Raw genomic sequence first — 24,120 nt, 5'->3', positions numbered from 1 at the left:
TTATGGATTTGACCCATTATATAATGACCTGAATTTATAATTTATCAACAAAGAAATCCACTCAAAATAAAACACTCATTCCAGGCTTAATTGTCTGTATAAAAAAATATGTATCAAACATAGCCTTTGGAAGGTTGGCTATATAAAAAGAAAAGAAAAAAAAAAACAATAATAATGAATAGGTGACCAGTCTCTATTTCTCTACACCTTTCCATCCGTTCCAATCCTATGATTAACAACGTACATACTAAACAATGAAACAATGGTTCTTCATTTATTTTTTAGAAAAAACTAAAACTAGAAGTTGTTTTGGTTGTGCAGGGCTGGACTCATTCTGGGCTCCGTTTCAGAAAGCAGGTTTAGTGAAAACTCAGATTTTGTTAACCCTGAGATGAGGGAAACTGGGTTTTCTGTTTCAGAAAGAGGAGTCATTTAACCTCAGTCAGTTACTATGGTAACTGAGTCGGTGAACCTAACCTGGTCGGGAGCAGGTTTTCTTCTCTGTCTCCTCCCTGTGACACAGCGCTCTTTCATTTCCTCATTCATCCATTCTGTCTGTATCAGGCGCATTTTAGCACAGTTTATTGGCATGAATACAAAAAATGATGTTGGTTTATTAATCATATTAGGCAGACTATAAAATGTTTTTTTTTTTCTAAAAACATGGCATTTCCTTTTGTCGACGATCCCGTTGATGAAGAAGCTGCTCTACTTCTGTTTTACTTCGCAGGCTGTTATATGTCGGGAGATGATATTGAAGCTTCGACATTTTAATTTTCCGATAACTTATTTGAGCGGTATCGTTTTTCTTCCCAGTCTGTTATGCAGCCTATAACCTTATCCGTCCTTACATCACTAACGTCACCCGTTTTGGGCATGCTCTATATCCCAGAAGATCATTTGTGTCACATTAATTTCTTTTTGAAAACTGCAGTTTTCTTTAAAGTAAAAGCCACTGTAGCAAAGCGCCGTCAGAAGAGTGTGACTCGCTCCAAAACGTGTTTTAAACATTTTTGTAGTGTTCCCTGGACACAAACCAGTAAGAGCCATTAAAAAGAAGTGATGTAAACCCTTTGAAATAAAATATTATGAATTATAATTCTGTTAATGATGGTGCTGCAGCCTCAGTGGGATTAGTAGGCATAGTACTTTTTCGCCTGCAGTATTGCACTTAAATGAAATAGATTATAGGTTCAATACCATTTCACCAGTAATATTAGGCTATGCTTATGATTAAATATGATACTCTAGCCTATATTGGAATATATGCATTTACTCTAGCAGCAATTTTCTCCCACGCAAATTCTCTCTCTTTTGCAGCAGCCACTGTGTTGTTGTTTTTTAACTCGCTGTATGTGCGCATGAGTATTTCTGCCGACCCGTTTGTTTGTGGTTGTTACCATGGTGAATCGTGGTATCATGGCTCCATTCGTGCTGCTTTTTTTTTTTTTTTTATTGTGGTGGTGCACGCGTGTGAACCTGCTCTGAGTTGATTGAACCAACTCCTATCAGCTGTTCTGGAACCGAGTTTCCCATCTCAGGGTCAATCAACTCAGACATCAGGGTTAGACTCCGAGTTTGTTAAACCTCCTTCCTGAAACGGACCCCAGAACTCTTGGGATGAGGTATTCTGATCTTTCAGAACGCTCAGCACTTGTGTCAAGGGTCATGTTGAAATCCGACTGAGCTTCACTACAACAAACTATGATGATGTACTGCACCTTTTGTGAAGGGAATACATGGGGCTAAGCTTTACTCGAGCCCTATTAATCTGAGACAAAGAAGGAGCCATTCAGCATGTGTTTATTATTTTATATCAACTAGCATCTCTGCTGGTTGCATTCATTCCCAAGAAATTTCTTTGGAATTTAATCATTAAGCAAGTCTTTCTCAATGACTTTGGAATGCAACCCCCAGACATGGTACGATGACTTTCTCCTCTCTATATCCCCCTTTCACACCTCACTCATCCGGTGTTGCCTGCAAATGCAGTTGGTGCTGATCCAATTGATTGGCCCTCTTATCGCCTCTCAAAGCTGTACAACTCAATATGCTGGAGATGGCATGAACAGTACAAGTTAACGTGAAGCACTTTGACTTCTTTGAGATCAATTGACTCGGAAAGGACATTCGTCTCCTACAGAGGTCCGTAGTGAGGATGTCAGCGTTTAATTCATCCGTTTATCCGTGTTTTTGTTGAGCCTTCAGCGCTTTCTGGAGTAAGGTTTGTGTGACATTTGGAACAACGTACACTTCATGACCACAGCTGAGAGACAACAGTAATACCATTAACGGTCCACTCTTACGACCAAGATGATGAGCCACAAAATGTTAACGACAAGACACTCCACACACACGCACACACACGCGCACACACGCGCACACACGCACACACACGCACACACACACACGCACACACACGCACGCACACGCACGCACGCACACGCACGCACACACACGCACACACACACACACACACACCAGCCTGCAGCGGTTATTAACTGACAAACAACCCTTCCGGTACAAACGCACACAGGCATTTGGCTAGACAGGCCCACACAAGGGCAGACAGATCCTCTGATTGGACAATAACTCCAAAACAGCGAGCGCTATGTGCCCCTGACTGGCCGTTATCTAGACTTCGCTAAAATAACAGACGAGAGAATCTCTTTGCAGCAGGGTGTTCGTTGTCGTTGGAGGCGGATGCCATGTCCCTGCTCACACTGATATCTCGTATGTGGTGCCTCCAACACCTGTCACCTTTTTGACGTTACTGTGGCGACTGGGGCTGAGGGTGGAACCCTGGGCACTGGGGTGGCAGTCCATCTGCCCATTAACTTTCATGGCCTCTCTGAGTGGAAAGAGGGGAAAAAAGGAACATAATTCAACACCAGGAGCCAAAGAGATTAAACACAAGCCAAACATATGAGGCTTGACAGTTGATATTAGGTGACAGTTTGAAATGACAAAAACAGCAATATGGATGATTACTTGAAAGGGTTACACTTTACACTAAGCTATCTACATAAGAGTGACAAACATTATAAAGAAACCATAAACGTTTATGACATACTTCTTTTAGTAAGTGTCATTCGGTTTTTATCATAAGTTAGGGTTAGGGTTAGAGTTAGGGTTCATGTGTTCATGACTGTGTCATGTCACCCTTATGTAGATACGTTCAAGTAAAGTGTTGCCCTTGAAAGTGTACTTGTTAGTGAGACAAAATGCTCGGGGGTGTTAAGACGAGTAGGTGAAAAGCATGCAAAAGAAATGAGGAGTTACACAACTTTATTCATTCGTCAAACAATACAAAAACGGATATTTTACTAGAAAGGAAAAACATATAAGTCAGAACAGAACATGTAAGAGTTTACACCAGACAGTACTAACCATGAATAAATGGACATAACAGTTGGACAAATACCATACACCATATACAGATGCTACACGTTGCCTCAGTTAAGGACTAGTACGCTAGTGCCCATGATTTGCTGGCTGTGTCCAGCAGACAGAGCAGGGTTTCCATTGGGAATACATTCAATGCCCACCAGTCCCCATTGGCTCAGTATAATGCATGCATTCCCACAGGGGGAGCGTTAGGATTCATACCTTGGGCCCCCTAGACGAGGCGCGTCTGTCCTCTCAAGAGCACTGATGTAGGAGAGTTTCTGGTGGGAGTAGGAGGGGGATCGGGGCATGGCAGGGGAGTGGGGCTGGTGGGCCGGGGAACGATAGAGGCCCTCGGGGCAAGTGGCCCTGCTCTGGCTGCTGTTGCTGCTACTGTGATCTGTGTGCAGGGAGGTGGATGAAGTCCTAGGGGCACGACCCAGCGTGGAGCCGGCATGACGCAACACAGGGGTTCGTTGCCCGTAGCTCACCAGCCCGACTCCCATGAGGTTGTCCCTGGAGCCTCCGTAGGCCGGGGGTGTTGGGCCTCTGGAGCCGGGGCCTCGAGGCCCATCTGGGTAACAAGCATTGGGGGGTAGGCCATAGCCCCCATCGAACACACCAGAGTCCTGAGCATAGCGCCCGTGCACTATCTGCCGTTTCTCCCTCTCCTCCATCTCCTTTCGCTCCTGGATGGAGGCCATGATGGTCTGGGAGAGGTTGTCGTAGCGCACCGGGGATGGGTCCCTGTCCTTCAGGTGAGGGGATTGCCTGCCCACCCCCCTGGGTGGCATCACTGGACTGAAGGTGGGGGCGACCTGGTGCCTCTGCATTTCAGGTTCTCGGATGTGGCACATTTTGGTGGGCAGGTAGGGTGAGTGGAACCCCACGGAGGGCATACCACGGTGGGCCATGCACTCGCTGGCAGTGGCTGGGGAGATGCTGGGATTGAGCAGGCTGTCATAAGACAAGCTGCCGTTACGGTTGGAGAGCGTGTTGGGCGAGAAGACGCTCTTGTACGGGGTGGAGGTGACTGCCTGCGGCTGCAGGGCTGGGAGCTGGCCCTTCTCCGGCCGGCGGTGCCCCTGCTTCAGGCTGAGAGAGCGGGAGTTGACGGGGTCAGAGTCCAGCTGGAGGGGAGAGGACTGGAAGGTGCGGTGGAGGGGAGCGTTGGTGTACTCGGGCAGGTCCAGGTTCGGCTCAGAGCGGTAGTCATGACCCCGGACACCCTCTTCCAAGATGGCCGAGGTCTTCCGCTCATCTGGCATGATAATCTGAGGAGCAAACAGCAGAACGTCAAATCTTAGTGGAAATGTGAATGTCCTTCACCACTGCTACTGCAACTTTTGAAACATGCAATAAACCGTAGACGCTAGATCGGATCCACTAGTCGTGTCGACGTCAAACGACGTGCCTCATGGCCCGCCTTATTCTGCCTCTGATTGGCTTACCCTGGTATTCTTACCCTAACCAATCCCCACTCCTCATGCCTAAACCTAACTACGTCAACCAGTCTAGCAGATCCGATATAGCATCAATAAACCCCTGGCTATTAGGGCAGAGCTACTAATCATAGCACCATAATAATGATACTACATTAAGTATGTACCTCAAACATAAGTGCCAAACAATTCATGTCTTACCTTCTCTCCAGCTGTGTGGTAGTGGACTTTAGGTATGGTGCCAAACGACGGTCTGTATTTGTACATGGCTGGAGTGGAAGGGTGGGTCTTACCAGGAAGAGAACTATCTACATCACACACACAGAAAGAAGACCACAGTTAACACTGCAGGTAATAGAAACCACACAATTACACAAGCTCCGATTGAAAGCCAGTTCTGGGAGAAAAGACAAGGCCTCAGAGCAGAATTCTATTATCAGAGTAAAGAGAAAATAAATTGGAGTGGCTGGGCAGTCAGACGGTAAGAGCCCGTTCTGTGACTGATATGCAACAGCTGTCTATCCTTGACTGACTACCTTATCCCTGAGCAAAGCATGAAACCTCTGTATGTGTCTCTAAGGGACATGCAAAGAACTCTTCCACAAATTCTTATTTGCTTTTTAAAAAAAAAGGAGGCAATCCATTTAGACCGGCTGCAGTACTTAGAAGTACCAGCAGGCAGTGATAGTGCTCCATGGAAGAGCAGAGAGCGTTCCCTCCCTGATATAATGCACCAGATGCTCTAGAGGGAACCTGCTGTTGTACGTTCACACTACTATTGACACTTCATACTATCGAATGCAACAGTATAAAGAACACATTCCCACCACTGATTAACACCCCTAGCTGTAAACCCACCACCACAATAGGATATATCACAGTTCCTAATGTACACAGATGGCTTCCAAAGCCAGTCAGTCATTTACTTAGTCCTGATTCTAGACCATATTCCGCTCCCATCCCTCCATGTGTCAGAGCTCCATTGCTACACGCCAGCACAAAAAAAAGCTGGGCATTCGTTTTGCAAATATTCACTTTGAAATTTCCCAATTGTACCACAAATCGGATGCTGATTCACTGAACAGGACTTGCCTCCTCGCTACAAATCACGGCTATTCTCCGGCCCGGCAAAAAAAAAAAAAAAAAAAAAAAGGCCATTGACCTGCCACTGGGACAGACATTTATCACGCTAAACTAGAGGCAAGTCACACACTGGGACACTGGTGATGTACAGAGTGGAGTTTGGGGAATTGCTGTTTGACACCCACCCTGACAGGAAACAGAAATTCCCATGTTTCTTACCTTCGCTGGATGCCATCTGGCTCTTCAGCTGGTTGTACCTGTCAGCTTTGGGTGGCAGCGGCGGCTGGGTTTCTTTCTCGTCCAAGCCGTCCAGGCTGCTTTTGGACTGCAGGGGGGGAGCAGGGTGGGGAGCAGGGTGTTACAAGCATCCAGAACAGGTGGGGGAACAGCAGATGAAATGGAGAAGAGCATGTGTTCGAGCTAGGGATGCACCAACTCTCACAGACGGTTGTAGGGTAGCTAAGCTGCACTAGGCAGATGCTCTACTTGAGCTTCATTTTTCTTTTTTCTTTTGTGGGTAATGGAGTGGAAATGATGAAATTATATCAGTGTTGGATTAAGTATTTTTTCTCAATAGCTCATTAATGTGTTAAAAAAAAAGAAACGAGTACTCAACTTATTAAGCATTGCACACGGTGTAAAACTAATATCCATGCAGCAGAAACAGCAATTTGTTTTATTCACACAGTCTTTTTCCTGACGCCTACATTGTCCACAATGCAACTCGTCTGCCGACAGTTAATTCAGTGATTTGCGGTGTGTTATGCTAGTAGCAGCTAATGTAGTCTCGAGCCACTTGCCTCAAGCAGAGTTCGAGGAGCGGGCTACAGAGGTCTTGTAGGCTCACTGCTTTCTAACTCCACACCCCAAGATTTGTTTTTACATTTTTCATGTAGCCTTCAGTCAACGAGGCAATTTATCAGACTTCATGCAGCTCCCTCCGGAACCACTAAAGGATTTATACAGCTTTTTGACATATGCAGTAGTCCTCCCCAAGACCTGTAAACAGACTTTGATGTGTAAAATTCTTGGACATCCCCAATTTTCTATTTCACTCACTGAATTTCTCAGTTTGCAGAAAAGATGTCACTGACCAAACCCGAACATCAGAAAATAATTTAATCTAAAGGGTTACCATTAAAGGGATAAGGGCGCTCTATTCACTGGAGCCCCTCTTTGTGCTTAAAGCTGATGAGATTATGTATTTAACAGGTACAGACTAAATCTGCTATGCCTCCTTAAAGGACCATGAATAACCTACAAACAATTTCCAATTCTCTGCAAGTTGATTTTCAAAATAAATAGCAGGAATTGAAACCAATGGCTATGGCCTCTAAATTGTTAACATTGTGTCAAGTGTCTAATAATATTCTGCTTTAGAACATGAAATATATCTGACTTTAGTGAGCTACTGTATCCTTTTATATGCTGCCTTAAGTATGAGCCTCAGTATTTAAATAGAAAATTGGAATATGACATGAAACTATGGGAATAAAGAAAGAGAAGATGGTTACACCCCTGCAGAAGAAGGCGTGACAGGGAAATAACAGAAAAAAAAGCTTTGTAGTGACTGTGGAAAAGCTGACCTTGGAGCTGATGATGGTGCTGTGGATGCCGTTGTCGCTGATCATGATAGTGATCTGCCTCTCCGACAGGTCAGGTCTGATAAATGGGGGCTGAATTTTGACATTGGGCTTTTTCCTGGGGTCCGATGTGTACCTGCATAAAAAAAAAAAAGGACAGCAGTTGGCTGCCTGGTTAGCTCACCTGGTAGAGCAGGCGCCCATGTGTAGAAGTTTACTCCTTAACGCAATGGCCGCGGGTTCAACTCTGACCTGCAGCCCTTTGCTGCATGTCATTCCCCCTCTCTCTCCCCTTTCAAGTCTAAGCTGTCCTATACAAATAAAGGTCTAAAATGCCCCAAAAAATTATCTTAAAAAAAAAAAAAAAAAGGACAGCAGACATGAAAACACAGATTCTTTATCGCCGCAGTACTTTCCCAATTCATAATTTGTTTGTATAGTTTGTCAGTCGGCATTGCCATTTACATTTGAAATGTTTAGTGATACAGAAACCAGGTAACACAGCCGAACCAGCACACAATAATGTACTATTACAGTACTTCACGTCAAAGTATACACCACACATGCAAAGGAGGGGGGCACTAGCTTTGTCTTCTTGCCCACTGCACTGTAGAGAAAACATTTGCTGCAAACTGAATTCATGTTTCAGAAAGCTCTTCTTATTCTAGCCTCACTGCACCCTGAATCTTTAGAATGTAATCTTTATTTCTAGATTAGAAATGCTCTGTGTTTACGTGCAGAAAGTTAGACTTGAACTCTTACAACAGTGATCTGTTTGACACTCAGTACTATATGTAGCTCAATACCGAATCAATAAATTATTTCTGAATAAATATTCAGATATATTACCTGATTTATGTACTGTATATGTATGTACATCCATAAATAAAACATATGGAAATGTACACAAAAACAGCTAACATTACTAATGTTATTTCAGTACTCCTCTCCAACTTGATATACTGCACCTTGTACTCCACTATGAACCCATGTTGGCCTTCCTGAGATATACAGGGCAGAATACAAAGGTGAAATTAGAGAATCACTTTGAGTAATCCCATTTGGCTGGTTACAAAGTTTAAAACACAACATCCTGATAGAAACTGTGAGCATTTCAGTGAGTCTCACAGGTTTTTTTTATTTTTACTTAGGGCTCTCAGTGTAATTTCTTTAATTTTTAATGGAGTGGATGGAAGCTTGGGGAGTAAAACCTGTGGTTTATTTTCCAAGCAGTCTTTATAGATTTCAAGTAATCAACCCCTACATAAAAAACAAACAATGCTGCTAAATGAATGTGACTTAACAGTCTGGTCCAACATGCTTTGAGTCAATGGCTCACTAAATCAAAAACCTTCCACTAGGCACTGTGCAACAACTTAACGGCAGACACTTGTAACCCAGCGTTTCACCCCCACCTGATGTTTTCTCTCTGCAGTCACACTGTTGATTTTTATGGAATGGAACTCATCCCTATAGGTTGTAAAACTGGTGTTGGGGCTTTTAGCGATGCTGTGTGTTGACTAGCTCTGTGCTCTGTTTCCCATTAAATGTTGTTCTACAGAGTGATTCAATTCCCTCAGCCATCTGCCTTCCCCCAGGGTTGCTGGCTGCTTTCAGGCAATACACACCTCCCCAACCACCTCAGAGCATGCACACACTCACACACACAAACACACACACACACACACACACACACATACATAGGTACAAGGTATGTGTGTTATTAAAAAAAAAGTTACATGGTGCTGCAATGGTACTAAGGCTTGGATGCTACAGGCTTTGATGGGCCATAACCAGTACACATGCATATGCAATATACATTTTACTTAAGAAATGTTTGAACTTCTGTATATATATATATATATATATATATATATATATATATACACACACACACACACACACACACACATATATATATATATATATATATATATATCATATTATATTATATTATATTGTATTATATTATATCATTATGCATACATTACTACATTCCTTGTTACATTCAGTCTTAGTTATTGCAATACTGTCTACACAAATTAATTTATTATTAGGGATGTAACGATGCATCGTTAAAATCCATAAAAATATGTAAAGATTACAACCGGTTGAGATCAAAACTGAATCGCGATGCATTTTTGAAACGGCTTAGGGCTTAATGTTCATTTGATTCCACTTGTTTGACTTCAGACGACACTACATGTTCCTAGTTTATTTGTTTGAAGAGATTTTATTTAATTGTTTTGATGTGGGATTTATTATTTGGGAGCGCCCTGGTAGCTCACCTGGTTGAGCGTGCGCCCCATGTACTAAGGCTCAGTCCTTACCACAGCAGCCCGGGTTGATTCCAACCCGCAGCCCTTTGCTGCATGTCATCCCCCTTTGTCTCCCCCTTTCATGTCTTATGCTGTCGTATCGAATAAAGGCCAAAAAAGCCCAACAAACATCTAAAAATTAAATACATGAATACAATTTTTAATATAAAATAAAATTTCATTTGCACATTTGATAAGAGGACACATCTGCTGTTTTGCACAGTTTATATAAATAAAGGAATATGTTTCAGTCATTTGTCTGCAACTCATTCTGTTAAATAAATCGTGAGAAAATTGTATCGTGAACTTAAAATCGTGAATCGTATTGAATCATTACATCCCTATTTATTAAATAATTATACTCCACCTTACATCTTAACTTGCACTATTTGTTTTCTTTTTGTCTCAGATTTTGTTTTTACTTACTTGTGTTTTTTTGAGTTATTTAATGAGCATAGTTGGAGTTGCATGAGGCCAACGACTACTTCGGTTATCGTTGCACACATGACAAATACAGAACCTTGAAATGCATAACCATACACAAACATATTCTCTCAAGTACATAAATACAGCACTATTCATTAAAATGTGTAGGCTACGGATAGAAAAAAAACCCTGAAAAGCAGCTACTGTGTACCCACTCACACATGCAGCATAACAAAGCATCTTACCTAGGTGCCAGGGGACTACATAAGACATACTCCACGTTACCACAGCAACCCCTGGTGAAGGGATTTACTCCTCCACGAAACTTGCCCGTCACCTGAGGAACACAACGCCTTGTTAAGAGTAGGCAGCAAAAGAAGGCCACAGTACACACACACACACACACGTACCTGTACACACAGAGGTCCAGTGCTTGAATACAAAGAAGGTGATTCATTTTGTTGAAGCACCACATAATTACTGCGTATGGGGATGTCTGTGCTGTTCATTAGCATTTGTGTTGTGTCTTTACTATCTTTATTAAGGTAAACGTATTTCTGCCCACACTCTAGCTGCTCTGTATTTTACTACCGTATGTGCCAGTAATGCACTGTGGTAACCAGAGGTTTGCTTGTCAAGATTTTTTACAACTATTTCAAAGGGTCCCTAAAGTAAGCACGGCTGCCAACAGTCATCACACTTCCAGGTGTGAATGTTTGAGTCTGTGTGAAGCAGAGCGGCACAGCTCTGTTGTTTTTCGCCGCGTAATTAAAAAGGCGAATATCTTTGTGTTTTCGTTCAGAACAAGCACGTCAGCAAGCTCCTGCACTCACCTGTTCATTGGTTGTTCGCCCTCGGGCAACAAGCACCATATGGAAACCTGTGAGTCCCATGACTGGAATAAAGAAAAGGCCCGCTATACACATCACCACCAGACTGGACAGAAACGTTAAAGATTAACGATGACAGTACAGGATCACAAAAACACGGTCAGATCTCCATCCACTCCTTCAGGCAGAAGTAACCACTTGTGCCATTTTGTCCACTCAAGAAACATTATTCAGCAAAATAAAATAGGGTTGAAACTAACGATTGAGTTGGACAAGTGAAGAAAATATTCATATTTAAGAAGCTGAAATGAGAGAATTGTGAGAATAGTTTTTGAATGAAAAACGACTGAAATCGATTACCTAAAAATAGTTGGCGATTAATTATATAGTTGACAACTAATCGATTAATCCTTTGCAGCTCTAAAATTGAATAAACAACCGACCAAACTGTCTACTTAAAGTGCTCATATTACAGTATGCTCATTTTCAGGTTCATAATTGTATTTAGAGGTTATATCAGAATAGGTTTACATGGTTTATTTTCCAAAAACACCTTATTTTTGTTGTACTACACATGGCTGCAGCTCCTCTTTTCACCCTGTGTGTTGAGCTAGTAGCTAGGTAAGGACTACTAGCCAGTCAGAAGGAGAGTATGAGGGCGTGCCACGCTAGCAGCTAGGTGAGCATTATAACGTGTGTTACAAAGTGACCACGTTTGTCTCTGAAGTAAAGGCTGGACTACAATAGAGCTGTTTGGAGCAGTTTGTGAACAGTGTTTTCTGTTGGAGATGGTAAGTCCCTTTGGGGGGCTTTGGGCTTTTTCACTTTGTAAACCTATAACGTGCACAGAAAACATATATAACACAATAAAGGAAAGGGAAAAAGCCAAAAAGCATAATATGAGCACTTTATTAAAACAATTAGCAGGCTTAGCAGTGAGATTTCCAGCAGTGAAAGGATACGTGACAGTGGTGTGCAGGGCTGCCAGTCTATCTCGGTGGTGGAGGACGAAGATGAGGCCGAAGGAGAAAACTCCCACCATGTGGATGCTCAACGACAGCAAGAAGAGGAAGAAGTAGCGGTAGTTCCTCCGACCAATGCAGTTGTTCACCCAGGGACAGTGGTGGTCGAAGTCCTGAGGGGGGAGAGAGACAGGGAGTTACACCTCGATAGTCTACGTAAGTTATCGAGAAGGCATTACATTATGTGACTTATGCTTCATCTTATCACTGGAAAGGGACTAGTTTAAATCCCTTGACTAATATGGCAAACCAAATCAGGCAACACAATGTTTTTGGTTTAGGTGAAGGTTAGTCTCGCATTGCCAGACCTTCCTCCACAGCGCTGTGGAGGAGGGTCTGGCCAGTCCTCACAGCATTCCGGTATGGGAGAAAAACGTGCTCTGGTCCTATTTGCTGACTGGTGTGAAGCCTCCCAGTTGCATTTGAATACGTCCAAGACCAAAGAGCTGGTCTTTGATTTTAGACGTGGGGCTCCCTCACCCACTCCGACTCTTGATAAGAGGAGAGGAGATAGAGATGGTGACGGAGTACAAATATCTTGGTCTTATCATTGACCATAAATTATCCGGGGATCAGTGTGCTGATGCTGTTTTTAAAAAGGGCCAACAACGCTTGTATTTTCTTAAGAAACTTCATTATTTTAATGTTGATAACCAAATTCTGACCTTTATCGAGAGTATTCTCTCCTTTTGTATCGTATGCCGGTATGGACATTAAAAAATCACCCATAGGAATAAATTGGGGAAATCATTGGTAAGCAACAGGTAGACCTGTACCGACTATATCTGACCAGATTGGCACAGAAGGCAGACATGGTCTGCATGGATACAGCCGTGGAGTTCAAGTTGCTCCCTTCTGGTCGTAGATATAGATACCCTAACTTCAGAACCAAGCGAGCAAAAAAACTCATTCATTCCCATGGCAATAACCCAATTAAATATGTTGGGATGACAGGAGGAGGAATATACGTATGTGAAGTACTGTGCAGTAGTTTCATTTATTTATGACATTAGGCTTTTTAGGAAGTGCAACATACTCCTTTTTACTGTATTCTATTTATTGATGTGTGTATGTTATGTGTTAGATAAATAGCGCTGTAGATGTCTGGTTCAATGTTTGTGTCGTGGATTATGTGTCAATATGCCTGTACTGTTCAACTAATTGCCTCTCGGGGACATTAAAGTTTTCTAAGTCTAAGTCTAAAGGTTCCGTATTGTAAAAAGGGAAATTTCTATGTTATTTTTTTGATTATAAAGTAGTTTGAGGTGCTATATAAAAAGTAAAAAGTATCAAAACGCTCAATCCACAGAGAAATGCACACGGCCTGTATTCAGAAAAGGTGCCTTAAAACGAGTCGTCAGTATATCTGTACGGTTGTGATGTCACAACTATACTGTATATAGGTAGAAAGTGCCGCTACAGTCATTCTACAGGGGGCAATGACAGTGCAGAGACTCAGAGAGCACATATACAGAAGACCTGGAAATGCTGACCAATCAGAGAAGACTGTGCTTTTTTTGGTAGGGGGGTTGGGGGGCGGCATAAAGAGACAGGTGCTACAACAGAGCCTTTCAGACAGACAGTGAATACAGGTATATTCAGACAGACAGCGTGAAATTTTTTTTAATGTTTTTTGAACATTAAAGCATGTAAACATGTTCTAGTAGAAACCCAAAACATAAGTATGAACCTGAAAATGAGCAGAATATGGGACCTTTAACTCCAATAAACATCCAATACGGTGTACTGATTAAGGGTGAGAGATTCTCTGGTTGCCCTACTTTCATCAGTCGATGTGTAAATAATAATTTACATCCTCATTAAATATTCTTAACCAGGTTCTTAAAAACACTCAAAAAGTCAAACACTCACTTTTTTTTAAAGGAAACAGGGAGCAGGAATTAATTCTGCACCCTGTGTGTAGATGTGTGTTAATGTCTTGATGGATGTGTGTGTGTGTGTGTGTGTTTGTGTGTGCGCATTTGTAAGGCCAAAGTGAGAATTTGAGAGCTAATACTTATAACAGTATTTTATGGTTGAAGCTGCCAAAAGCGGATATTTATGCTGGTAATTATGATTTTAATGAGGTTTTCTTCTTTTGCCAAAAAACACAGATATTTAGAAATTATTTATATATATTCAGCATTTGTCTCAGATTTTAATACTTGGCAGGATAGGGAATCATTCTGAATGGATTTAAGCTACAAACATATGTACTCTGTACATACAAACTGCATCTGATAACATTTCAAACATGTCAAATGCTAACAGAACAGTGTCAGATTGTTGATAAAAAGCTAATCTATTGGTCTAAAAGATGCATATTTAGATTTCAGTGCCTGTATGTATACTGAACATACAGTCTCTCTGTTTGCACATTAGTATTCACACATACACACACACCTCCACACAGTTGTCACAGACGCTGCAGTGCGAGCAGCGAGGCGGCCTGTAGAAGTGACAGGTGGCGCACCACTTCATCCGGACCTGAATGCCCTTGATCTCCACGTTCTTGTAGAGCGGCGCTCGGAAATCATCGTCCTTGTCCTCGTCCTCGTCCGCTGTGGGGAAACACACACACGGAGACACACACACACAGAGACATGGAGACACATTAACAAGGCACATATGCATATGGTGGAGTGTGAGAAAAACAAACCCAAACACAGAGCAAAGCATAGTTTTGATTTATGATTCCATTTGACAGGGACAACAGGGGAGCACCTTAAATGAAGCTCACCCCCGCTGTTAGCTGTCTGCAGAGAGAGCAAACACTGAGAGAAATGCACATTTTTATAGACGTGACCTATTCATTCTGCTTTTAGCATTAAGACTGATTAACAAGCACGCTGTGAATCATATATATGTATAACAGAAGCAGTTTGGTTTAGACATTATCAGAATGGTTTATCAAAAAAAAAAAGAATTGAATGGGAATTAAAGCTATAGTGCGTAGTTTAGACATGTAACTGCACCCATAATCTGTAAAGTACAGTTTATAAGACTACAAGTGGCTTTCCCCACCAGCCTTGGTGCGACTCTGCAGTCAATCAAACTGTTAATGAGAAGCTTTGTACATGGTGCTACTTTCCTGCGACTCAGAGCTTTTTGCTTTGGAGCTGCAGTGAAAAATAAAATATATCTTCAAAGGGCACTTTCAAAGCATCTACACGGAGCTCCGACCTGAGAAAATAACTTCACAGTACAATGATAACTGCAGGGAGATCCAGGTAGCCACACACACACACACACACACACACACACACACACACACACACACACACACACACACACACACACACACACACACACACACACACACACACACACACACACACACACACACACACAGAAAAAGAAAGCGAAAACAAGAGAGAAACAAAAGCTAGAGCACAGAAATAACCAGTTCCATAAGCAGAGATTGCTCTGTTATTATGGCTGCTCAAGTGTCTTCAAATAGATTTTAAAGGTGAACCGCCTGCCAAAGCAACAGAAACAAACAGCAGTTACGCTCGCTTCTCCCCTGACAGCTTCTTCTCTACAAATGCTCCATGCACAAAGCAGTGGCCTATTTCATACAATGTACATGTACACTTCAAAAATAACATTCAGTTTGGTTCAATTACACTCAGTTCTTGCCTAAAATTTAAATTATCTTTAGCACAGAAGAGTGAGGTACTTACATCTTTATCGTCTGAATCTTTGTCCAATACATTTTTAGGCTTAATCCTGTTATCACCATTCATGTTAAATGGCAATAATCTTCAAGTAGAATTGAAATCGTTGACACCCTGCCCTGATAAAATAATTGCTTGCACGAAGATCAGGTGGAATATTATTGACATCTGAGGTTGTTATAATTCCATTTTCTTTGAAATTAAGAAGCATTCTGAGGACACATAGACAAGCAGGAGAAATTCTACTGCAAGTATTACCCACCACAGCATCGTTACGTGTGTGTGTGTGTGTGTGTGTGTGTGTGTGTGTGTGTGTGTGTGTGTGTGTGTGTGTGTGTGTGTGTGCACTAAAGTTCTAATAGTTTTTTGAAGTATTTATTTCTTCTTAATTTTTGGTTAGTTATCAGAGTGTCTTTGTTAGTTTTAGTTTTACATTAGTTTTTCTTTGTTTTGTTAGGGGCAGGAATAATGTTTCAGTAGTAAGTATGTAATCACATATACATACAAAATACCTGGTTGGAGAATAGCCATGATGTTTAATATTTCATCTCTGCACTAGTAGTCTGATGCGAAGCAATTACGGCACGGCGCCATCTCATGTCAAGTCCGTTACATTTCTGTGGTTCAGCGTCACAAACGTTGACAGAAATTCATGTGGTCCCTTTTTTCCCAGTAGTGATATATGAATAGCTAAAAAAAAGAAAAAATCTAAAACTGAAATGATTTCCGTTCAAAATTTGTATTTTTTTTTTTTAAACCTGGTAATATAGTTTCAGTTCAGTTTTAGGTTTTCTCAAAGGTTTTAGTTTAAGTTTACTAAAAATATTTGTCTAAACTAATTTTAGTTAACTATAATAACCCCGGGTCTGAGCATACATGCACAAGTGTTTGCCATTGATCACGATAGATACATAGATAGATAGATAGATAGATAGATAGATAGATAGATAGATACTGTATTCATCCTGAGGGAAATTGTAGGCATCCAGTAGCTTATACAACCATAACACAACAAAACCATATATCTCACATACATAAAAATCACTCACAGAAATTTAAAGAGTTAAAGGTGCAAAGGTAGACTGTGTGCAATGGTGGTAGTGTAAAAGAGAACAGTGCAGGATAGAATGTAGAATGATCCCTTATGAAAGGGTAAACTGTGGATCTATATGAAGTGGGCAACTCCCACTGAGTGAGGGCATGATGACACTTGGGCAGGATGGATGGTTATAAAGGGGATCAGATCATTGACCTATAAGTAATAAAATGAGCACTCAGCCACACTGTTTTTATATGTACACCGCTAATATGTACTGTAGCTGTTGCCTAGGGTAACACGCAGTACAGGGTTCAGTGTCTTGTTCTAAAAAGCGTGACACGAACAACAGCTACAGCTATTGCTGAGGAACGGTACAATGACCAGTGGTGGAAGAAGTATTCAGATCCTTAAAAGTACTAATACCACACTGTAAAAAAATACTCTGTTACAAGTAAAAGTCCTGCATTGAAAATGTTACTTGAGTAAAATTATGTAAGTATCATCAGGAAAATGCACTTAATGTGTTATGTATTAAAAGTACTCAATGCAACAACAACAAAAAAACTCACATTTTAGAGACTGGAAACGATGCAAACTGTTCTGTCAATCAACTAAGTGTTTAATGGTCTAATCATTTTAGCTGGACATTATATTGTTGGGTAGGTTCATTTATAATAAAACATCGTATTTTGTGTGCAACAATCTTAATTTAAAGTAACTAGTAACTGAAGCTGTCTGAATAATGTAGTGGAGTAAAAAGTACAATATTTCTCTCTGAGATGTAGCAGAGTAGAAGTAGAAAGTGGCATGAAAAGACAACACTAAAGTGCTGTACAAGTACCTAAAATTTGTACTTAAGTACAGCACTTGAGTGAATGTTCTTAGTTACAGTCCATCACTGACAATGACTATAACTGCAACATCATATATTGTCTTTTATTATCGTTCTTGTTCTTCCACTGAGGAACGCAGCAGGAAGACATCATGAGAATTCTTTGTCACTATCGAACACCTATTACATCACACATTACGACACGCTGGCAATATAAAAATATTGATTACTGCTAACACTTTCTTCTAACGTCCTCTGGCATTAAACACAAATACATGTGTCTGTCATGTTCCAGTTTACAGATGAAATCAAGTTAAGTGAACATTTAAAAAAATAAAAATAATATATATATATTAGGGCTGTCAATCGATAAAAAAAAATTAACTAATTAATTGCACAATTTGCTGTAATTAATCGCGATTAATCGTTTTTTTTAAATTGAGACTGAAGCTTATAATAATGGATATTTAAATGCTAAATCACTTAACTTTGCAAATATGAAGAAAAAACCAAACAAGGAAAGGTTCTGCTAAGTGCAGAATGTTTAATATCTTTCAGAACAACAGCAGCAACAATTTGGCTTATTTAGTCCTGCTGAAGGCTGCTGAAACGGCTACAAACTGTCTGACCTGAGAGCAGATTTTTGTCACCGTCCCCGGCTGCTGTCGCCTGCTCTCGTCTACTTTACAGGCGAGGCGCAGTTCATCTCCAACGAGCCGAGAGTTCAGTCGGCAGCAGGGCAGTCGGGACTCACCCGGAAATGGCGAGCGGAGTGAGGTGACTAGAGTCTCTCAAAATCTGACGAAAATCTTCTAAACTGACCTTTGTTGAGCTGAAATGAAGACAGATTCAGCAACTGCACGGCCTATTTCTCGCTTAAAATGTTTTCAGAAACATGTTTCAGTGAACTATCTTAGTACAATATGAGATCGTATTCTGAACGGCCGCCATGACAGTCTGGCTTTGGATTTCCGGAGAAAACAAACCCATGTGACGCGTTCGTCCAATCAGCTGCCGGTTTTCATTACTTGGGCAACAATACAGAGTAGCGCCGCCTGCTGTTATGGGGCGACGACACGTTTCTCAGCCGCCACATGAAGTAAACAAACACAGCTGCGTTAATTTCGTTAATTTTTTTTAACGAGTTAAATATTAAAAAATTAACGCAAAAATTAAAGCGTTAATTTTGACAGCCCTAATATATATATATATATATATATATATATATATATATATATATATATATATATATATATATATATATATCACTGGATTCCCACACCACAGTGGGTAACAGTGCTAGCCTACTTTATGTTGACCACATAAGACATGCAAAAATCCCACTCTTATGACAGGAAAATGAAAAGAAATACACACATTCTATGAAAACCTAATTGCTTATGCGGAGAGGCCTTTAGATCCTGCATAAGGTCAATACACCTTTTAACTAGCAGGGAAACTGAAAATGTCACTTACTGAGTTCTGCAATTTGCAATGGCACCCAGATGCTTGTAACTGTGCAGCCTTATTAGCCACAGCCATCTCTCTCATCTGTCCATTACCTCATTTTGCAGTTTCCCCCAAAAGGAAAATGATAATAAATGTCCGCGCCATGCATCAATGACCTTAATGGGGGGAAACAAATCCTTAATACACACCAACCTTTCATTCTCACTTTTACAATCTAAATGACGGGAGTGATTCTCTAAGCAGATGCCATTCAACGGCTATGTCAGTTCTTCATTTTTTTGTATTAAAACTTTACAGTTGGTCTGCAGCCTGTGAGATATAACACAAAGAGCTTAGAAAGCTCCCCCTCCCTCAGTGGTCTAGAAAACCCAGCAAGGCCACTGTCACCTCTGGAACCAGATTACCTAATGATTATTACACCTTTATGGGCAGGTGGAAGACAGGTGCTTATCATTTACAAGCAAATTACAAACATCCCGAGGATGAATTCAATCATCATTACTTAACCCAGAGGATAGAACTAAGGTCAAGAGGCCTCCATCAGGAGCATAAGTCAGTGCAGCTTGTTTGACAGGCCAAGCAGCCGAGAGATACTGCCTGTGGGACATGTTGACTGTTACGGGCTGTAAAGCGGAAAATAGAGTCCTGAGACGTTGGGTAGCATCGCTGCTCTGATAAATCTGGTGCTATTAAAGGTGTACCCTCTACATGACGACTCAACAGGGAGGAAACATTACTCTAACTTGTGTGCACATACATTATGACAGATGCTATTATTTTTAGCTGTCAAGATAAAAATAAAGATAAATAAACATAAAGATAAAAATTGCACGTATTAATGTTTTTTTTTCCCCCAGAATTCTGTATATCTGTATCTGTAAGATATAGGAACAGCATTTGCACCATCACCATCACATTTCATTTCACTGACACTTTGATCCAAAGCGACTCCCAGTAAGTGCATTCAACCATGAAGGTAGGTACAAACTCAGAACAGCAAGAATCACATAGAAGTACATTAGCTTCAAATAAGCCAAACTACAAAGAGCCACATGTAAGTGCATTTCTTTTTTTTTTATAACCATCATCTTAGCCAAGGTGCAGTCGGAAGAGATGTTGTGTCAGATGATTTAGTGTTTAGATGTTGTGTCAGATGATTTAGTGTTTAGATGTTGTGTCAGATGATTTAGTGTCATCAAACTTAAACTTAAACTCATTTGCACACTAAGAGGCATGCATACAAACCTCTGGGGTAAACACCAGGGTCCATGAAGGTTGCCAAGCTGAAGTTGGCCAAGACGAAGAGGAAGACCAGGCCATTGTAGAGGGGCACAGCGGGAGAGATCACCTTCGTCAACCAGGGGCACCTAGATACACACATTTAAAAACGGGACAGAGATTAGGATTTTATTTCTAAATCTATCATGTGGCACTTATAGTCACACACATTTAAACACCGTCACATTTTTATCATAGGTGTGATTTTCTGTTCTAGTCTCAGCATTAATGACGATTCCCTGACCATGCAGTGTTTCCTACACATCGACTACGGTGTGGCGGTGCGCCGCACTATCAACACCGGCCGCCGCACATTGCGTTTCGTTATTGTTTTTTTTTTAAACGCTATTTAAAACACGAAGGTAAGCTGCCTGTAAGGCGACGTTAGAGGCTTAAAACACCATCGAGCCCACGGTGCACACAGCGTCTGTCTCCATCAAGGAGAGAATACGGCTGGCGAAATTCATAAGTTCACGAAAGGTTGGTATCTATCTCATGAACACCTTTACACAATCACACATTCACAATCACCGACCCGACTCTTAGCAAGTAAGCGATTGTGCCTGCTTTAGAAAGTTAACTAGTCACAAGTTTGCGGTAAAATGCAGTTGGGTTATCGTTGTCAAAACACTATATAGCAGCTGTGAATCAAAGAAACTTATTATAAATAATGTTATGTCATTTTTTACTCTTGTGCTGAATGTTTGCTGCTTCAATCCAGATGAGTATTGAAAAGTATTTTCTGCGACTGAAAAAGGCCCGTGTTGAGGATGAGGACCAGCCTGAACCGGAGGTATCAGTCTGAAACAGAGATGAACAGTCCAACCAGTGTTATTAGTTATGTTATTAAATTGTTTACCCCCCCCCCCCCGTGACACAGGGCGACACCCACTGCAACGTCTCCTTTAAATTCCACCAACACTTTGCGTCAAGAATGACCTTCTCCACTGCCTGCAAGTCATAACTTAGTCAGCACTGTGAAATATTCAACTGTGGAGACAGACACCTGAATCACACCCACAGCCCTGCTCAATCACACAGACTCAAATGTCAAGACACTGTGTACCTCCTAAGGCGCTATCATTCAGCGTGTTCTTGTCTCTGCAGAGATGAAACACCGTTAAAATGAAGACGTGTTTAGGCACACTGCAAAGATCCTGCAGGTCAGAGACTCACAGAGAGAATTTATGAATGAATAAAGTATGTTGCAAGAGAGGGACAAAGGTGTTTCAAAGAGAGACCCTCACTTTCACTTGCGTTTCCAGCACTCCCGGCATAATGATGACTAACACACCCACGGCCACTTCTGCACACCTCATAGATACACACCATTCAAGCACTCCTCTACAGATTATTCTGACGTCGAAAAGGCAATTTCCTGGTACCCGTGCCCTGAGATCATCTTCAATCTATAGCTCCTCTTGCGCTCCACCAGTCCTCTTTTGCTTTGTTGAATTATTCAGAGCCGTGACGTGGAGGGAGCCACTAACAGAGAATAGAGAAACGCTAATGGGGACGAGGTGGCCTGTCACACAACCAGCCTGCACTGGTCCATAGCTTTGTGAGGCCTAGCCTGGGCTCGATTCATTCTTCCAAGCTATCACTGCACCATAGCGGGACAATGCTGAGGCCAATTATAGCTGACTTCATTCAACTGAAAATGTAGCTCACATTATAATATTCCACAATGATGTATTACAAACATATTATGAACTCATTAGAGGAAGAGATACAATTTATTATCATAAGACAATCAACAGGAAATCACACGCCATTTGTGATGTCCTTCTCTTTATTAACGCATACGGTCAGCCACACTACATATCAAACTGAAAATGACATCTTGAGTCACAAACTTAAAAGTTTGGTCATTTAAGTTGTGTCACTTTTTTCTCTGAATACAGTTTCAGTGGTTTATTTTATGGCACATTTTTTTCATAGATTGCATGTATTTCTTTTCACATTACTTTTGCAAGATAACAACCTCAAAGAACTTGTCAGTGGAATTTCCATTTAGGCAGAGGACTGTAGTGAGTAGTACTGTGCTCTGTCATCACAGCTTGGCAGCAAGTAGACAAAGTACAAATTCTTAAAGAATTGATCAAAGAAAAGCATAAGCGTGCAGCTCCACCGTCTTACAAAATCCCAATTTACTACCCTGTCTAAGGATCATGTGTTTTTGCCCACAGTGTGATACAGTCGAGCCAAAGAGAAGGAAAAAAATGGAGTGCGGCTAACAGCAACCATTTTAGGAGTCTGGGAGCAGACAGCGTGGGAGGAAAATGTGACAGAGAAAGCCTGATTAGGGACACAGACACTGGTTAATTGAGTAGGAGTAACAAATAAACACACAGGGCTTATCAGCACAGTTTACAAGCCATTTTACTTGCTTGTGTAACGATGATACCACAACTGGTGCAGAAAAGCCTCCATCTTGTCAAAAGATCTGGATCAAGTTTATAAAGCTGAAGAGGCTTTTGCTGCCAAAAGTGCAGTAATGTAATGAGTCTGGCTGAATCCTAGCTGGCCAAAGTGGAAGAAAGGCCTGAGTTCTTCGTGGTAATTAAAATGCCTGCAAATTTGAGCTGCATGGAGAGGTAACGAAGCGGGCACCCCGCAGCCAATCAGCATTTCAAACTCCAGATCAAAAGCCCCCGCACACGCCCAGCACACTGTCACAACAGAAATGTAAAGACAATATTCATGCTGAAAATCACATTTCATGTCCTAGCTGAAATAAGGAAAAGAGCAAGGGGAAAAACAAAGGATTAGAGAGGAATAATCCCCAGCTCGCTCCTCAGGCTGGCAGAGTACCACACCGTCTCCTCACTAACCTTAATCCGATCAATACGAGGCAGACTGCTGGCACAGGGCACACCTTTCCACACAGCAGCTTTTACTTTGTCTTCATACAGTAGCATCGTTAAAGTGGAAATGAGTTTTGACTCACTTGTTTGTGACACAACATACATACATGTGATACAAGGTTTTTTATATAATGCAACTACAATAAAATGTACTCAGTTAAAGTATGACTGCAGAATTTTCAGTCCAGTCATAAACAATTGCTAGAATATTAACATGAAGTTGTATTGTTTCATTATTATTAACTGAGAATTTATGAAATCATGATCATGGGAAAGTCATCCGATTTGTGATAACTATGTCACTAATATCGCAATATACAGTCCCTTCTTTACATTCTGATATACATTTACATTCCATTTACTTTTAAAGCTGCACTTTTTACTATTTCTCATTAACACTGGATCAAATGACTATCCATAATGAGAAAGTAGTTGCTTTTTATGAAGAGTGAATTATCACCCCACTGCAGTTCACTTCAACTCTACGGAAAGGTTCCGCTTCTTTCAGCGTATTGTTTTGGTTTTATGGCCCGCAACTTTAATGTTCTGGTTCCGCTCTCATCGACCCTGTTTCCAGCTACAAGAGGCAGACAGACAAACCTTGCAACTAGCTGGTGAATATAGCGGAGAATTTAGCAGCTTAACAGCCAGATATTTCCATCAGGAGTGGGTGGAGACCAAAACAAAAGCTAAAAAGGAGAGTGGACTTAATTCGTCAGGTCTACTGAAACACAGTCTTGCATTGACAGACCTTCCTCCACAGCAATGCAGGGGAGGGTCTGGCTAGTCCACACTAGAGGATGTATACCCGAACCGAGCCCGTCGGGACCCGGCGGTACCCAACGGGCCGAGCTTGGTTCTGACAG

General features: G+C 41.4%; 1 protein-coding gene across 3 annotated transcripts in view; it reads right to left on the bottom strand.

Moving 5' to 3' along the window:
• Positions 1–2,452: 2,452 nt before the first annotated feature.
• Positions 2,453–24,120, bottom strand: part of zdhhc8b (zDHHC palmitoyltransferase 8b) — a 78,956-nt gene continuing 57,288 nt past the window's right edge. For all 3 annotated transcript variants that reach the window (XM_028577898.1, XM_028577900.1, XM_028577899.1), the window contains exons 2-11: positions 20,355–20,476; positions 14,495–14,652; positions 12,032–12,204; positions 11,073–11,175; positions 10,485–10,576; positions 7,499–7,631; positions 6,132–6,237; positions 5,031–5,137; positions 3,610–4,661; positions 2,453–2,851 (exon numbers count right to left, since the gene is read on the bottom strand). In XM_028577898.1, coding sequence (XP_028433699.1) covers positions 2,719–2,851; positions 3,610–4,661; positions 5,031–5,137; positions 6,132–6,237; positions 7,499–7,631; positions 10,485–10,576; positions 11,073–11,175; positions 12,032–12,204; positions 14,495–14,652; positions 20,355–20,476 — 2,179 coding nt within the window. In that variant the 3' untranslated portion in view covers positions 2,453–2,718. The remainder of the gene's footprint in view (positions 2,852–3,609; positions 4,662–5,030; positions 5,138–6,131; positions 6,238–7,498; positions 7,632–10,484; positions 10,577–11,072; positions 11,176–12,031; positions 12,205–14,494; positions 14,653–20,354; positions 20,477–24,120) is intronic.

This window comes from Perca flavescens, chromosome 5 (assembly GCF_004354835.1).
Source record: "Perca flavescens isolate YP-PL-M2 chromosome 5, PFLA_1.0, whole genome shotgun sequence".
Classification (NCBI taxonomy): domain Eukaryota; kingdom Metazoa; phylum Chordata; class Actinopteri; order Perciformes; family Percidae; genus Perca; species Perca flavescens.
Note: the sequence above shows the minus strand (reverse complement) of the source record. Positions and strands in the feature narration are given on the sequence as shown.